The sequence below is a fragment of the Bufo gargarizans genome, chromosome 4, assembly GCF_014858855.1.
Source record: "Bufo gargarizans isolate SCDJY-AF-19 chromosome 4, ASM1485885v1, whole genome shotgun sequence".
Lineage (NCBI taxonomy): Eukaryota > Metazoa > Chordata > Amphibia > Anura > Bufonidae > Bufo > Bufo gargarizans.
Window position 1 is genome coordinate 110935198 of NC_058083.1, and position 18556 is coordinate 110953753.

An 18556-nucleotide genomic window follows, 5' to 3' on the forward strand; every position below is an offset into this window, starting at 1 on the left:
TGAATATTAATCAAGCAGCCTTCCAATCCGCCGCGCCGGAAACGCACTGCTCATGAATAATCCAGCGAGTCGCTGAGCGGGATTGAGATCTGAGGAAGGAAACGCTCTGGCACTTTGCGAACATGGCGACTGCGATGTACCTCGAGCACTACCTGGACAGTAAGTGCCGGGGCAGAAGGGCTGAACGGGTTGGGTAGATGGAGGTGTTGTTTGCTGACGCGGGCTGAGGGGGTTAGAATAAAGAATCCACCGAGCGTGTTATTAAAACTGCGTCACCACTTTGCGGGCGCGCGCTCCCTAATGGGGGAGTGTACGTGATGACGTACTGTGGGTTTACGTAACGAATGTGAACAAGGAAAACTTTATTGAAAATGTTTATTCTGTCTATAAAATATATATAGTCAATAATCTCTCAGGTGGAGGTATGCTGAGTGCTTTATAAACGTATAATTGTAGCTACTGCTGAGATGTCGGGATGTGGTACTGTTGTGGAAATGTATGGGAGACGTGTGTGTGTTTTATTTTTTAAGCATATATCCCCCCCCCCCCCAGAAAAGGAAACTAAAAAACATACCTGCCATATGTGCACCATGTACAGCAGCTGTTAGTAAAACAAACCAAAAAAAAACATGAAAGGGTGTATAACTGCAGTGTCACATGGTTTATAGTCTGTTACTATGGAGACACATGGAGCTGCAGGCACAAAATGCTAGCCTCAGGGGGGCTGCCTGGGTGAAAATAAGGGCATGTCCGGGTTCAGATCTGAACCCGGACAACCCCTTTAACTGGCAAACAATACAATAAGCCACTCAACTACAAGGCAACATTGGAGCAGACTGTTAGGATGTCTTATAAGTTTGAGTTTGTTAGGGTACTTTCACACTTGCATTTTTCTTTTCCGGCATAGAGTTCCGTCACAGGGGCTCTATACCGGAAAATAACTGATCAGGCATATCCCCATGCATTCTGAATGGAGAGTAATCCGTTCAGGATGTCTTCAGTTCAGTCGTTTTGACTGATCAGGCAAAAGAGAAAACCGCAGCATGCTACGGTTTTATCTCCGGCGAAAAAAACTGAAGACTTGCCTGAACGCCGGATCCGGCATTTTTTCCCATAGGAATGTATTAGCGCCGGATCCGGCATTCAGAATTCCGGATCCGTCGTTCCGGCATGCGCAGATCGGTAAAAATGTACAAGACGGATCCGTCGGTCCGCATGACAAGCGGAGAGACGGATCCGTCCTTGCAATGCATTTGTGAGACGGATCCGGATCCGTCTCACAAATGCTTTCAGTCGGCGGATCCGGCGGCCAGTTCCGACGACGGAACTGCCCGCCGGATCACACTGCCGCAAGTGTGAAAGTAGCCTTACCAATTACGAGAACCTTGCAATTCAGTTAACACTGAAGAGAGATACAATTGCTGAATATCAACTGACACTGCTAACTGCACACCAAAGTGAAGAACTACAAGACAAGGAAACCATGTTTTTAAGTTTTTTTATACATATACATTTTTTTTTTAGACGAACCATCATGCCCAGCTGTAAGCTGATAGGTGTAGGCTGTCCGGGCATGCTGGGAGTTGTAGTTTTGCAACAGCTGGAGGGCTGCTGGTTGGGCATCCCTGCCTTGCATTATCTTTACAGCCAGTATATTTGGAGAGAGCGTAGGTGTAGACATGAGGGAATGCATCAGTCAAGATTAAAGGCGAGAGATTACCGAAAAGCCAAGCAGCCAGGACACTTCCCTGCCAAAGAAACGGACGGTGTATAGGTGTTGGCTAATTTACATACAATGCGAGACTGAATTAAACTTCATTTTTTGGGGGGTATACTACTACTATGACATGCATTTTTAGAGGCTCCCCGCAGCTGTGAACTATGGTCTGTGTGGTCAGCTGTGAGCTGTGGTCTATTAGTATATATCATGCGGGCGGACTGTTTTATCATATTGTGTCTACAGCGCCATTGCGTACCTATGTGTCGCCATAGTAACTGACTGTAAACAGGTCCTGTGTAGCCTGATTCTGCAGCCATACGTATGGCTCCTCTTTCTCACTAGTATACATTCAGAATGTTGGCAAGAAGTAGGTGGATAGCAATACCAGTGTCGGGTCAGACTACACAAGGGGGTGTTCGTAGTCTGTTACAATGAAGACATGTAGAAATTATTTTGCCCATTTGCAAATTTGCTTAATGTTAGGTTTGCTGCAGATATGTCTTGTTGGTGGGCCTTTCTTTAAAGAGGACCTTTCACTGGTTTTGACTCTTCAAAATCAGTACCTGATACTTTTCAGATACGCTTGTTTTGTATGCTAATTAACAGCATCAGTACAGGGAGGAGAGGTTTCTGAGGAGGCGTCTCCTTATCCCTGGCTGTCGCTGGGTCCTATTGCAGCGGACTGCGTCACAGCCAAGGAGAAGGTGAGCTGTTTTTTTCTCAGTGGACTGCACTGATTGCAGTGATCACCTTGGGTCGGATCATCAGTGCTGGAACTGAGCTGCTTTGCTTCTTGATTTTAAACATATTCCAGCTGTTAGTTGATTTTGACAACCTGTTTATCATAGAGCGCCCCTCTTTATATACATTTTTTATTTTTTTTTGTTAACCTTTTATGAAGTGCTGTATTTTTTTTATTTTTCAGGTATAGAAAATTTACCTTGTGAACTCCAAAGGAACTTCCAACTTATGAGTGACTTGGATCAGAGGACAGAGGGTATGTGTACGTGGGCTTTGCTCATTTTTCTCCATTTGATACTTTTTCAACTTTCATAAAAGAAATAATGAACTAATTATCCATGAAGCAAAACCGTGTAATGCAGCACTGACTTGTGGAAGAACTCGGCAGACCACATCAAGGATCCACGGTGTGTTCACGCTCGAGATCAGCAACGGTTGTAAGAAGGAATCCAGTGTGTTAAATAAAATTGGATCTTTAGTCAAGTATTCTCTAAAAAAAAAAATGCACCTTTTCAGAATAGCCAATTGACGCGTTTTGACAGTCTTGCGATTTTAATCATATCGTGAATATGATTAAGGGTACATTTACACTAGCTATTTAGATTCCGGCAGGCACTTCCGTTGCCGGAACTGCCTTCCAGATCCGGTAATCCGTATGCAAACGGATATTATATATATATATATATATATATATATATATATATATATATATATATATATATATATATATATATATATATATATATATATATAATTACGGATCAGTTAGACTTATTCATTAAAACACCGGATCCGTCTTTCCGGTATTATCCAGAATAACGGATCCGGTCTAAAAAAATTTTTCAAAGAACTGCGCATGTGCAGACCGGAAAACCGGATCCGGTGATGCGGCAATTTTCGGAACACTTGGTACCGGATCCGGCATTAATACATTTTAAAGGAAATTAATGCCGGATCCGGCAAGTGCAGTAGTGTTCCGTGATTTTGGCCGGAAAAAATACTGCAGCATGCTGCGGTATTTTGTCCGGTCAAATACCGTACAAGGGACGGAACGGAAGACATCCTGATGCATACTGAACGGATTGCTTTCCATTCAGAATGCATTAGGACAAAACTGATGTGTTTTTTTTCTGGTATTGAGACCCTTTACCGGATACGCTAGTATGAAAGTACCCTAAGAACTCAAGGCGGTTGAAATGCATTGTGTGGATTTTTATTGCGATATTAGAATACAAATCAAATTTTATTTCGCATGCTGGATCCCTTCTTGCAACTGTTGCTGACCCTAAGGGCTTTTTCACACGAGCATGTACCTTGCGGGAATCGTGCTCTGTGTGAGAGAGATTGTGTGGTCTGGACTTAGGAAGTGTACGCCACTATCATGATTGATAACGCTGTGTGCCTCTTTCGGACCTTTCTGTAACGTAATCATAGTGACAGCTTTATGGCAGTATGATTCCGTTACAGAAAGGTCAGACAGAGGCACACAGCGTGATCAATCATGATAATGCCATGCGCTTCTGTAGTCAAGACCGCACAAATCCTCTCACATGGAGCGTGATTCCCACAAGGTACATGCTCATGTAAAAAAGCCCTAAACCCCAGCATGCAGGTGTCTCTCCATATGCAATTTCTAATCTGGTAGTAGAACATTCCTGGACAAAACCTTTTAATTCATAAGTTGCTCTGTTCACATCTGCATAGCAGGCTCAGTCATAACTTCCTGTAAATGGCATAGCTTGCAGTACGTTTTTATATTTTTCTGGCAAAATGATGGCCACTATTTTAAGTTAATGACCTCCATCATGTGATGGATTCGTCACAGTTTGAATTCTGTGCTCATGTGATGAAACAGAAAAACAGACTTCCCAACGTAAATGTGAACCAAGCCCAAAAATAGTTGTTCAAGGGCTTTTACATCAGTTACTAATTTGATTAGTCTTTTTTTTTATTTTTTATTTTTTTATTATAGTAGTACATTTAAACACGTAAGGCTGACTAATGTGAATCATAGTAGCATCTCATAAATCCATCTCATTATAATGGAAGGCATCATGGGACCCCTTCTACAATGCATTTGGAAAGTCTTCAGACCCTTTCACTTTTTCACATTTTGTTATATTGCAGGCTTGTGCTAAAATAAAATAAGTTCAAGTTTTACCCATCATTCTGCACTCAGTCCTCCATAATGATAAAGTGAAAACATAATTTTCTCGTTAATGTCATTGGGGGGACACAGCACCATGGGTATACACCTAGCTACCACTAGGGGGCGACACTAGATATAAAAAAAGTTGGCTATACCCTCTCCACAGCCACTAGGATAATCAGTTTTAGTCTAGTGTCTGTATGAGGCAGACATGACCTGCTCTGTTTTACCTACGTCGGTCACCCAGTCCCCCATTACTGCAGCCGCAGTGGTGCGCCGGCAACCCCATGCAAGCGTTGAGTTTGCCGAAGGGGTGACCCTGCAGCGCCTGAAGACGCCGAACGGTAAGTATTCTCCCCTGCATCCCTGCCCCAGGGGGTCCTCCGGGTTCCCCCCCCCCCCCCCCCCCCCCCTTTTCTGGCTAGGGGATGGGATTCATTTTATTTGGGGAGCCTGGTTAGGTCCCTCCTTCCCCCTTTTTCTTCCCTCTCTTGGCTATTCTTCACCTCCCTGGCCACCTCTCCCGGTCTTTCCCTCTACTTTAGTCCCCGGCTTCTGCCGGACTAGGCCGCATCTTCCCCGGCCTGTCCTTGGGCCCATGGTGCTCCTTTTGCCCTGTTTTTCCCCTCCCTGAGCGTCGCTTCTCCTCAGGAGCCTCCCTCACCCGTGTGTGGTTTTTTTTTTTTTTTTTTTTTTTTTTTTTTTTTTCCCATTCTGGAGGGCCCCCGGTCCGCTGACGGCACACTTTTTCCGGCCACCTCATTAATCGAGGCCTCTGCTTCTTTCTCGCCTAGGTTGCGTCTTCTCCCGACCCCCTTGCTTCCCAGGCTTTTTCTTGGCTCCTCTCGGCTTATGGGAGGGGTTCTCTTCCCCTCATATCCCAGCCTAGCGTAGGCATTAACCCTGTGGGGGGAGGTTTTCACTTACCCTCTTTTTCAAGAAGAAAGGGCCTGCATCTTGCCAGCAAACCTCCTTGCACGCTGCTGCAGCACTTCTTCGGGGAGACTTCTTCTATCAGTCCCCATGTCCTCTTCCAGAGAGGACTCTCATTCCCAGCCCCCGCTCCTGGTCGCCATGTATTTTTCATGCGGTCAGCCTTCCCTGTTTGTGCTCAGTACCTTGCTCCCAGGCCCTTCGTGTCTCCCTGACCACCCCTTCTGTGTTGGTCTCTCCTGAATTGGCCTCTTCCATGCCCCCAAGCCATAAGGAACCTTGTCAGACTCTCCCAATCCATGGTGGAGTCTCTGGACCGCTTGCCTGCCCAAATTGCGGCCGCCTCTGCCGCTCCCAGGGACTCCTCCGTAGACTGGGCACGCTCACATTCGGACACCAGGTCGTCCCACAAACTACCTCGGGTTGTCACAACTATGTCTCGCTCCTCCTCGTGTCACCCCCAGGACAGGTCTGAGGCTGGTGACTTATTCTCCCCTGCCGCATCTTCTGCCTCCTCGGAGGACACCTGCACCTATTCTGACTCGGAACAGAGCATCAGGCGGTCTTCTACCATACAGAATGTATCTGGGTGGTCAAAGACAAATGTCCACTGAGGAACTTCTCTCCGGGGTTGGTACCACCTTTAGTGGATTTTCAAATGGCACTCCCCTGGCTGCACAGGATATTATCCACACAGTTAAGTCAGCTTGCCGCCTCTCCAGTATGTGCTGCTTTACCCGTCACCGTACTTGGCACACCTATGTGGTGTCCCAGGTACGTACGCCTTCCCTTTCACAGGGGGTACTCGTACCACTGCCAAATGCTGTATCTGGCAGACTTTGCTCGTTCCAAGGTATCTCCTTTTCAGCTGGAGTAATTTCTCTATTCCAGGGGCTAAATTCAACACACTCTCCTAGTCGGGGAGTGTTCCAGACCACTGTATTACTTCTCCAGACGCTGTAGCCAATACACCATCCTGGGGCTAGCGTGCACCATGCAACATATTACAGGGGGAGCTCTGGTTCACCATATTACTCCTTTTATTAGGTGAAGTACCTGTATCCTCTCCAGTCGCAGTAGCCATTGCACCTGTCTGGCTCTAGCATGCACAATGCAGCCACCTTGTTTCCTTCTTAAGTGGAGTTACCTGTACCATCTCCAGATGCTGTAGCCTTTACACCTGTCTGGTTTTTTAGTCTGCATTAGACAGCTGTTTTACTCACATTACACATGTCTGGTTCTAGTATTCATCACACAGTCATTCTACTCCTTTATCAAGCACAGTACCTATGCCATTTCCAGATGCTGTAGCTATGTCTCCACTCTGATTATCGTGTGCCCCATGCAATCAGATTACTCCCATTCAGACGGAGTATTTATAGTTTCTCCACGTGCTGCGCCCGATTGGTACAATCTGTGGCCCATACGGGTCCTGCATTACTGTTACTGGCTAGGCAATCATAGGGTCCCTCTTCATGCTGAGTGATGGTACCATCCCCAGACGTTGTATTCATCACCCTTTTCTGGTTCTAGTATGCACCTGGCACCTCATTTCCGTCGTTCTCTGCAGTGTACTTGTACTATCTCAAGGCGGTGTATCCGACAGGCCATCGTGGTTGGAGTATGTACCTGGCAACCATATGTTTCTCCCCCCCCCCCCCTTTTTGGGCGGAGTAGTTGCAATTCTTAGATCCGGTTATATGGCTGGCCTCTTCAGATCTGACACCTGGTGCAGTACTTCCAAGTATTCTCATGGCCCCTGTAACTAGGCATGATTTTTACTTTATTGCTTGTCACGCACCAGACAACCACACTCCCCTCACTTGGGCGGTTTATTGGCGGTCGTGCTAGGTTTGTATTTTGTCAACCCCATAAAGTACTACTGTATTCTATTCAGTCGCTTTACCCCATTTCATGATGGAGTACTCGCGTTGTTCTTCCAGGGCTTTTTTTCCCAGGCACTTGTCCTTAGGATCCTGACTGTTTCCTATATATTTATTTATTTTTTCCTTTGGGACCATTTCATGCTATGGCCTCTTCTGGTTCGGTTGGGTCACAGGGTTTTCCAGCACCTGTGCATCCAAATTTTTGCATGAGATTTCCTTCCCACCCTCAGACTGCTTTGGGATGTCCCATGGTGCTGTGTCCCCCAATGACGTTATCGAGAAATTTGGATTTTTATACTTGCCGTAAAAGCCCTTACTCGTTCAATTAATTGGGGGACACAGATCCCACCCTCTTTTTTTTTTAACTTTTTTTTTTCCTGTCTTCGGACTGCTGTTCTCGTTTCCTTCTCCGGTCCAGGACATGATGGTTCTTCGCTTTGTTTCTCTCTCCTATTGCTATTGGTACAAACTAAATAGCCTAGCGGCTGTGGAGAGGGTATAGCCCACCTGGGCAGAGCCAACCTTTTTGATATCTAGTGTCGCCTCCTAGTGGTAGCTGGGCATATACCCATGGTGCTGTGTCCCCCCAATAAATTGAACAAAAAAGGGATTTTACGGTAAGTGCAAAAATCCAATTTTAGAAAGCTTTACTAATTTATTGAAAAGGAACAACTAACATCTTGCATTGACATAAGTATTCAGACCTTTTGCTCAGGACTTGGTTGAAGCACCTTTGGCAGAGATTACAGCCTTCCTTTCCTTTTCGGTATGATGCCGCAAGGTTTGCACACCTGGATCTGGGGATTTCCAGGCATTCTTCTCTGCAGATCCTTTTAAGCTCTGTGAGGTTGGATGGAGACTAGTGATAAGCGAACTTCTGTTTTCAAGTTTGGCGTACAAGGTTCGGGATATCTAAGAATTCCGTTATGGATTCCACTACCATGGACCATAACTCTTGGTACGTGGTAGCGGAATCCATAACGAAATTCTTTTGATAACCTGAACCTTGTACCTCAAACTTGAAACATAAGTTCGCTCATCACTAATGGGGAACGTCGATGGATGGCCATTTTTAGGTCTCTCCAGAGATGTTCAGTTGTGTACAAGTCAGGGCTCTGGCTGGGCCACTCAAGGACATTGACAGAGTTGTCCCTAAGCAACTCCTGTATTGTCTTGGCTGTGTGCTTATGGTCATTGTGTTGTTGATAGGTGACCATTTGGCCCAGTCTGAGGTCCAGAGCACTCTGGATCAGAATATCTCTGTAATTTGCTCCATTCAGCTTTCACTCAACCCTTAACCCTTCTCCCATCTCGGCCACTGAAAATCATCCCATCAGCATGCTGCTGCTGCAACCACCGTGCTTCACTGTAGGGATGGTATTGGGCAGGTGATGAGCAGTGCCTGGTTTCTACAGACATGACGCATAGAATTGAGGCCAAAAAGATCAATCTCGGTTTCATCAGACCAGAGAATCTTATTTCTCATCCGTATCATTGGGGGGGACACAGGCTTGACCATGGGTATAGCTGTTGCCACTAGGAGACTGACACTAAGCACAAAGGTGTGAGCTCCTCCCTTCAGCTATAACCTTCCTACAGGGACTAAGCTAAATCAGTTAGTGCAAAAGCCGTAGGAGAAGCGAAATAAAAACCGGAAAACCAAACTATGTACAAACCCAGAACCACACAGGACAGAAAAGGCCCGTAAACAAGATAACGGGTGGGAGCTGTGTCCCCCAATGAATGGAAGAGAAACAGTTTTTACAGTAAGTACAAAAATCTAATTTTCTCATCCGTATCATTGGGGGAAACACAGGCTTAACCATGGGATGTTACAGAGCAGTCCCAAGGTTGGGTTTAACCAGAAACCCTCCTGCCAATCAGAGAACCGCCATCTGCAAAACTCCTACATCCCGCCTTGTTACGGCATCCAGTTCGGGTCTTCACTGCGGTCGAAGGTCTTCCAGTCATTTTCGTGGCCCCCCCATTGGCCACGCCGAGTGTGGCATGCATCTCTAGTCGCCCTCCTTGCCGACGAACCCTGGCGCCTTCCTCTTCTGGAGGACCTCTTGTAGCAGGGACTGATCTTTCACCCAAATTTAGGGTTGCTACATTTAACGGCATGGCTGTTGAAGCTTCCTTACTAAGGGCTTAGGGTTTCTCGGATCTAGTTGTCCAGACCATGATTTGTGCCAGAAAGCCGTAGTTTTCCTGGATCTACCACCGGACCTGGAAGTCCTACTTTAGTTGGTGTGAGCGTCATCAGCTGTCTCCTGGTTGTTTCTCGTTGCCACGACTCTTGTCTTTCCTGCAGTTGGGCATGGACTTGGGGCTGGCTCTCGGCTCCCTCTAAGGGCAAGTTTCGTCTCTCTCGCTCTCCATTCTTTTTCAGTGGAACTTTGCTTTCTGCGGTTTGGACTTTTCTGCAGGGGGTTGCGCATGCTGTGCCCCCTTTCCATCCTCCATTGAATTCTTGGGATCTTAATCTAGTGCTCAACGCTCTCTAGTCTTCACAGTTTGAGCCTTTGCAGCAGGTGTTTCTTCTCTTCCTGTCCCACGAGGTGGCCTTTTTGGTGGCAATTACTTCCATCCATAGGGTGTCGGAACTCACAGCTTTCATGTCAGTCGCCTTTCCTGATCCTCCATCAGGACAAAGTAGTACTTCACCCTGTTCAGTCCTTCCTTCCGAAGGTTGTCGGCATTCCATCTAAATGAAGAGATTATTCTCCCTTAATTTTGTCCGGGCCCGTCTCATCCTCGTGAGCAGTCGCTCCACACTCTGGATTTGGTACGAGCCGTTCGCATCTATCTGTCCCTGTTAGTCATTCCAGAGGAGACGAGGGCTGGCTGTGTCTAAAACTTCCATTTCCCGATGGATTCGTTTGGCCATTGTGAAAGCGTACCGGGTCAGTGACTGGGCCCCACCCTTCCGGTTGCCTGCTCATTCTGCTCGTGCAGTGGGAGTCTCTTGGGCAGTGCATCATGTGGCTTCGGCCCTTCAGGTATGCAAGGCGGCTACCTGGTCGTCTTTGCACACTTTTGCCAATTTTTACAGGGTCCACACCTTTTTTCTTTTTTCTTTTTTTTTTTGCAGACAGCGGTTCTCTCATTGGCAGGAGGGTTTCTGGTTATGCCCACCCTTGGGATTGCTCTGTAACGTCCCATGGTCAAGCCTGTGTTTCCGCCCAATGATACGGATGAGAAAACTAGATTTTTGTACTTGCCGTAAAATCTGTTTCTCTTCCGTTCAATGGGGGACACGGCTCTCACCCGTTATCTTGTTTACGGGCCTTTTCCGGCCTGTGTGGTTCTGGGTTTGTACATAGTTTGGTTTTCCTGTTTTTATCTTGCTTCTCCTACTGCTTTTGCACTAACTAATTTGGCTTAGTCCCTGTGGGAAGGATATAGCTGAAGGGAAGAACTCACACCTTTGTGCTTAGTGTCTGCCTCTTAGCGGCAACAGCTATACCATGGTCAAGCCTGTGTCCATCAATGAACATCTTGCATTGACATAAGTATTCAGACCCTTTGCTCAGGACTTAGTTGAAGCACCTTTGGCAGAGATTACAGCCTTCCTTTCCTTTTGGGTATGATGCCGCAAGGTTTGCACACCTGGATCTGGGGATTTCCAGGCATTCTTCTCTGCAGATCCTCTTGAGCTCTGTGAGGTTGGATGGAGACTAGTGATAAGCGAACTTCTGTTTTCAAGTTCGGCGTACAAGGTTCGGGATATCTAAGAATTCCGTTATGGATTCCACTACCACGGACCATAACTTTTGGTCTTTGATAACCTGAACCTTGTACCTCAAACTTGAAACATAAGTTCGCTCATCACTAATGGGGAACGTCGATGGATGGCCATTTTTAGGTCTCTCCAGAGATGTTCAGTTGTGTACAAGTCAGGGCTCTGGCTGGGCCACTCAAGGACATACCATGGTCAAGCCTGTGTCCCTCAATGAACAGAAGAGAAACAGATTTTACGGTAAGTACAAAAATCTAGTTTTCTCACAGTTGTAGAGTCCTTTAGGTGCTTTTTTGCAAACTTTCATATATATTTTTTTTTACTGAGGAGGAGTATTATTTAGTTTGAGGTGGCCATCTCTAGGAAGAGTCCTGGTTTATCCAAACTTCTCCGTTTGAAAAATTATGGAGGCCACTGTGCTCGTGGGAACTTTCAGTGCAGCAGAAATTTCTGTGCCCTTCTCCAGATCCATGCCTCTTTAAATGGAATTTAGTTCAGCGGAGCCTCCCATTTCTAAGTGTCGTAATACCAAAAGTTCAAAGTACTTTTATAAAAAAAAATATATATATATATATATATATATATATATATATATATATATATATATATATTTTTTTTTTTTTTCACTTTCTCATTATGATTATACTGAGTGCAGATTAATGGGGGGAAAACTTGCATTTTATTTTAGCACAAGGTCTCAACCTAAAATGTGAAAGGGTCTAAAAATTTCTAAATGCATTGTATATATCCAATAGCTATGTAACTGTTCCTGGAGCCCCATGATGCTATGTAATATACTGTCTGGATATGTAGCATAATCTTTACAATCTGAAAGCTGATGCATGTTACCATATAGCTTACAGGTTATTCATGGTTTACAGTTGGGCTTTTCAACTTTTTATATATATATATATTTACAGATAAAAAGAAAGAAATTGATGCATTGGCCAGTGAGTATATAGCCAAAGTGCGGGATCTGACCCCAGAACAGAGAGTACAGCATCTACAGCACATCCAGAATGCTTACAGCAAGTGCAAGGAGTACAGTGATGACAAAGTGCAGTTAGCCATGCAGACATATGAAATGGTAAGAGGAAAAGAAAAACAGGCTAACCTTCTTTCAGTAAACACGCTGGCCTTCACTGGATTTTGGAGATTCAGGCGTTGCCTGGCCAGCAACACTTTATACATTTGCCTGTATTCAGATTCACAAGTTCCTATTATGGAATGTTTTCTCCCCCTCCCCTATACTTATTATTCTTCGGCTGAACATGCATGTGTTTTCAATAGGGAAAGGAGAATAAGCCACTTCCAGACACCTCTGGCAGCGGCTTATGTATTAGATCCATCTGAAATCTGGTTCAGCAGACTTGCATCTTAAAGTATAACTCTCATATTTTTTTATTTTTATTTTTTGGAGTACTGGATTGTGGTGATTAATATCTCCTTGGTGGCCCTATTTCAACTTTTCACTGTGTACTCAATTACCCCTTAATTCCACAGTTTTGTTCCCTGTACTACCTATTTTTACCTGTGCTTAAAATGAGGTTGCTATGCAGGGTCCCTCCACAGCTGCAAGGTCATATTACAAACAGCCAGGGACTGTAAGTAAATTATTAAAGCCAGGTCCTCCCCAGCAGCTAACAGTGCCTGGGCTGTGTGCACTTCTCCCTGTCCCTGCACTTGGCAGACGCTCCCTCACTCAGCAGACTGGGACAATGCAGAGCCGAAGCAGTGTGTTGTACAGTAGCAGCAAAGTGGGCGACATATGGAAACGTTTTATTCTGTACAGAGTATCCGCACAAGAATCTGCTCGTAACTTGACAGTGCAGATTTTAAATCCACAGAATGTCCATTTGTGTTGTAGGTATGTGCTGCAGATTTCACTGTTTGCAGTGCGAAGGAGATTTCAGACAGATCCACGATGGAAAATCCACAGGGAACTCACTACTCAATCAGTAAAATTGCCAATTGATTTAAAGGGGTTGTGAAGCAATTTATATTGATGAGCTATCCTCAAGATAGGTCATCAATATCTGATTGGCAGGGGTCTGACACTCGGCGGGCATCCCCGCCAATCAGCTGTATGGAGAGGAGGCAGCACTCCATACAAGCGCCGCTTCCTGTTCTTTATGCTATGCGTCGTCTCCTCAAGTGAATAAAGCAAGTACTTGTCATCTGCACATCCAAGACTAAGTGTAATGAACAGGAAGCGGCGTTCGCGAGGAGCGCTTCCTCCTTTTCAAACAGCTGATTAGGCGTGTGTTGGACTCCCGCCGATCAGATATTGATGACCTATCCTGGGGATAGGTCTTCAATATAAATCGCTGCACAGCCCCTTTAAAATTCTCTTTCTTCCATTATTGAAATTTATTTGCACAACGTAAATCTGCCATTTCAGGTCTTCAGTTCATAAAATGTAAGAGCTGGTGCCCACGTCACGCCACTTCACACATCTGGTATATGTAACCCAGAAATTAAGCAATGTGTCTGTTTTCCAAGGTGGACAAGCACATCAGACGCCTGGATGCCGATTTGGCTAGATTTGAAGCTGACCTGAAGGAAAAACTAGAAGGCACAGAGTTTGACAGCCCGTCCGGACGTGGGATAAAAAGTGAGGCTCAGTGGTTGGCACTGCCGGCTTTTGTGCTTGTTTAACAGCATCTATTAAGTATAGTTATTTTGGAATATAAAATATCTGTTTTTGCTGTGTGTTTGACAGAGAATCGTGGTCAGAAGGATAAGCGTGGGTCTCGAGGTCGTCGAGTATCTGAAGAAGATACTGTAAAGAAAAAAAAATTAAAAGGAGGGTACGTCCTTCTGAGCACTCTGTCTGCTAATTTAAATAGTCTTCTGCAGAATTATAAAAAGCATTGCTTTTTGTGATATGGTATGACATCACTTTTCAATCTGATTTATGGACATTGTGATTAACATTTATGTTTTATACAACAGGCCAGTGTTCTCCGATTCGGTCCTATCGGTGCATCCATCAGACGTCCTTGATATGCCGGTAGACCCTAATGAACCCACATACTGCCTGTGTCATCAGGTGTCCTATGGGGAAATGATTGGCTGTGATAACCCAGATGTAAGAATTCTGTATATCATATCATTCCTAATGCCCCAATAGTGTCCTTTTACCTTTTAACCAAATTTTATACCTAAACTGCACAATCTGAGGAGGGCCAAGGGTTGATCATACGATAGTTTTGGTGTTCTTAGTGGGGGGTGAAAACTGATATTATTGATGGCATAAAAATAGTGTGTAAGTAGAGTGTTTATCTTACACTGCACATTATTTCAATTTTGGTGTAAGGTCCGCTTGCTTTTACATGTCAGTGTAATTAATGATCTGTTCTATTTAAGTTGCAGAATCGACTAGTCAAATGTGCTGATTACAGAAGTATGACTGGCAAGTGGACAAAAACTGCACAATTAAATACCAGTCCCATCTCTAAGGTCTCATGCACAAAACCGTATGTATTTTGTTGTCCACCAAATGCGGATCTTCAAAATACGTATGACGTCTGTGTTGCATACGTGTTTTTTTATTTTTTGTGGACCCGTTGACTTTAATGGGTCCGTGGTCCGCATTTTGCTGGCAAGAATAAGACATTTTCTTTCCTTTTGTGGAACAGAGATACGGATGCTATTAGCACAGGAAAAATACATACGGTCATGTGCGTGAGGAGCACAATTTTGTTTTTAAGGATTTCTGTATTACAGTGTAAAATATATATATTATTTTTGATAGACTTGGACAGAGATCTCACAAAATCTTTTGTTATTTTTAGTGTCCCATTGAGTGGTTCCATTTTGCCTGTGTAGATCTCACCACTAAACCAAAAGGAAAGTGGTAAGTATGAAATGTTCTTGCTGCTGGAAGCGTGAATAATAGTTTTAGTAAATCCATACTTGTATCTGGTTATTGAAAGGACACAGGCTTAAAGTTTGTTTTATAAAAAAAAAAAAGCCAGGGTTCAGCAAAAGCTTTTGTTACTGATGATACAGCCATCTGCATCTGCCGTTTGAATGGATCCAGTTGTATTATTTTTAACATTGCCAAAACGGATCCTTCATTAACTCCATTGAAAGTCAGTGGGGGACGGATCTGTTTTCTATTGTTGCAGATTGTTTTGCTCCGCATCCCAGGATAGAAAGCAAAATAAAACATGTTGCGGTTTGCTCTGCGGTCTGGGAACACAACTTAACGGAATGGAATGCATTTTTGAGCATTCCGTTCTGTTCAGTTCAGTTTTGTTCCCATTGACTATGAATGGGGACAAAACCTGAAGCGTGTGGTGTGGTTTTTTTTGTTTTTTTTTCCTGGTATTGAGTCCCTATGACGGAATTCAATACCGGAAAACTTTAACGCTAGTGTGGAAGTACCCTTACCTGAACACCGTAGAAAAAAATAAAATAAAAACTGCTAAAACCCTTCTTTTTTTTTTTTTTTTTTTTTGTAGCCTTACGTCACAAAAAGTGCAACGCCAAGCGATATAAAAGGCATATGCCCCCCAAAATAGTATCAATGAAACATTCACCTCATCCTTCAAAAAATGAGCCCCTAGCTAAGACAATCTCCCCAAAAAAATATGGCTTTCAGAATATGGAGACACTATAAAAAATATATTTTTATTTTTTTAAATGCTTTATTATGTAAAACTGTCATATTTGGTATTGTCACGTCCGTAACAAGCTGCTCTATAAAAATAGCACATGATCTAACCTGTCAGATGAACATTGTAAAAAAATAAAAAGTGCCAAAGTGGCTATTTTTTGTTACCTTGCCTTACAAAAAGTGTATTCTAGAGCAACCAAAAATCATATGTACCCTAAAATAGTAACAGCAATACTGCCGCCTTATCCCGTAGTTTCCAAAATGAGGTCACTTTTTTGGGAGTTTCTACTCTAGGGGTGCATCTTCAAATGTGACATGGCAGCTTAAAATTATCCCGGTGAAATCTGCCTTACAAAAACCATATGGCGTTCATTTTCTTCTGCGCCCTGCCGTGTGCCCGTACAGCAGTTTACGACCACATATGGGGTGTTTCTGTAAACTACAGAATCGAGGTCATAAATATTGAGTTTTGTTTGGCTGTTAACCCTTGCTTTGTTACTGGAAAAAATTGATTGAAATGGAAAATCTGCGACAGGACAGTTGCAAAAAATCCATCCAAGATTACAGAAATGGGCGGTCTGTAGCGCTGCCTGAGGCTGTTTTAGAGGTGGGTACCACTAGTACGTCATTGGCAATAAACAAACAGACCTTGCCCTGTGCGATGGAGCGCAAGGCAAGGGCCAACATTGGAGCAAGGAAATGCTCCGAATGCTCCACTCCTACATGGTAAATGAGTAAAAAGAGGTTGTATCCGGGTTCAGCTCTGAACCTGGACAACCCCTTTAAGCAGCAGTTTAGGATATGTTGTCCCTTCTTACACATTGGTCCCTAAACATAAGCACTTTGTAACAGAATACTTTATTTTATTTTTTTGTGTAGGTTCTGTCCTCGTTGCACTCAGGAGCGGAAGAAATGATTACACCACAACGTTGATCAGATTTCTCCTTATTACTTCCACATGATTTTCTGTGCATCGTCCCAGTCCTTTTTATTGCTACTGGATGGCTTCCTAAAGATTAAGAGGAAGCAACAGATTTACTAAATCTACAACCCTCTTCCTAGGAAGAGTACTGTTGCACTTTTGGACTGGTACTGCTATTAATTTCTTTTTGACAGTGTAATTTCATCATCTTATGTTACTGAAAGGGAGAACAAAGTAAAGCACGTTTTGTCTTACTCCATGATTTGTGCTTAAAGGGTTTGTCAGAGTTTTTTTTATTTTTTATTTTTTTTATTTTACTGAAGTGCCAGGAACTTGGTAAAAAAGAATTAATAAAACTAACCTTCGTGCTACCGCCGCCCTCATCTTCCCCCAAGCTCCAGCCAGTGACATGTTGTTTCGTTGCAGTGCCAACATTTTAAATGCCAGTGGCTAGCCTCCGCAGTCTAGTGTTGTACACTGCTGAGGCTAGGAATTATCTGCACCAGCACTCCAGTAAAACATTAAAAAAAAAAAGCTTTGACAACTCCTTTAAACATACAACGCACATGTTCCACTATGAACATAAAATGTTAGTGATATAAGATTTGTAAATCAATTTTATGGCGACACTCTTGACACCTTATGTTACAAGTACTAACTGTAAGGCGATATACACACAGTGAAAATCTGTTATGGTGTGTCTGGTATATGAAGTGTAAGTACAAACTAAATCAATTAGGGGCCATGCACACAGCTGTATTATGGCTCTGCACATCCACTGCTCTGTCTTGTGCATGATGCCTTGAACTATATTGTAGCTGTAGACGATAGATTGCATTTTTTCTGGTGGGTATTTGTTACATGGGGCTGCATAAAAGGAACCCTTTTTGGGTGCTCCAAGCACTCAAAATGCATGTGAAAGCAGAAATTGTGGATTTTTTCATATAAACCAGTTTGGATTCCTTTCATATCATTTCTTCTGTAAGGGTGCACTATTATGCTTATACCACTTTTCACATGCAGGTTTGTACACTTTGGGCAAGCTAGTGCATCTGAATGTATGACTTGGTGCAGTAGTAATCCTACCTTTATAGGCTGGTTTCACATTCCCTTAAGAGCCCATTCAGACGACCGTAGTTTTGCGGAACAGATGGGGCCGCAAAAGATGTGGACTGCACACGGTGTGCAGTCTGCATCCGTACTTCTGTTGCCCTGCAAAAAAGATAGAGCATGTCCTATTCTTGTCTGCAATTGCTGACAAGAATAGGCATTTCTACACAGGAGAAAGACTATTGGAAAAATGCGGAACGCACATGGCTGGTATCCATGCTTTGGGTATCCGCAAAAACTGATACGGTAGTGTGAATGAGCCCTAATAGTGATGAGTTTATGTCCTGTTTTTAAGAATTCTTTTCATGATCTTTATACAAACCTAAAATGCAGCCGTATTATGTTTTTGTGCACATATAAATGTAAACTGCTGTGTCACACCATATAGGTACCATTTAAATACCAGAATTCTGCTGTGTGTATATTAACAAACATACAGTAATGTGAAAAAGTAAGGGGGCCCCATGTTAAATGTGGTGTATAATATATTTTTTACGCATGTGCCATATCAGTTGATAACATTCAAACCCTACATAAAAGGTTAAGGTGATGTAAATGAACACTACAATAACAAATTGCCATAGCACAAATTTGATAAAAAATGTAAAATGATTACAACAAAAATTGTCTGAAAATCTTACCTTGTAAATCTTGTATTTGTAGCCTATTTACAGTAGAATTCACTCTGACACTGAAGGGGTTGTGCCAGCATTAAATGTTAGTTTTATA

General features: G+C 43.6%; 1 protein-coding gene across 1 annotated transcript; it reads left to right on the forward strand.

Annotated features, from left to right (window-relative positions):
* Window positions 1-23: 23 nt before the first annotated feature.
* ING5 (inhibitor of growth family member 5) lies at window positions 24-17926 on the forward strand. The gene is made up of 8 exons (XM_044289262.1): window positions 24-159; window positions 2646-2717; window positions 12092-12258; window positions 13674-13785; window positions 13894-13981; window positions 14127-14262; window positions 14969-15030; window positions 16675-17926. The coding sequence occupies exons 1-8, from the start codon at window positions 123-125 to the stop codon at window positions 16709-16711; spliced, it is 711 nt and encodes a 236-aa protein (XP_044145197.1). The 5' UTR covers window positions 24-122; the 3' UTR covers window positions 16712-17926.
* The last annotated feature ends 630 nt before the right edge of the window (window positions 17927-18556 follow it).

What these genes read in the sequence shown, in the direction of transcription:
- ING5 (XM_044289262.1), top strand. Translation starts at nt 123, where the DNA reads ATGGCGACTGCGATGTACCTCGAGCACTACCTGGACA. An exon ending in CCTCGAGCACTACCTGGACA is followed by an intron (nt 160 to 2,645) that starts GTAAGTGCCGGG and finishes TTTATTTTTCAG; the next exon opens with GTATAGAAAATTTACCTTGT. An exon ending in TTGGCTGTGATAACCCAGAT is followed by an intron (nt 14,263 to 14,968) that starts GTAAGAATTCTG and finishes TGTTATTTTTAG; the next exon opens with TGTCCCATTGAGTGGTTCCA.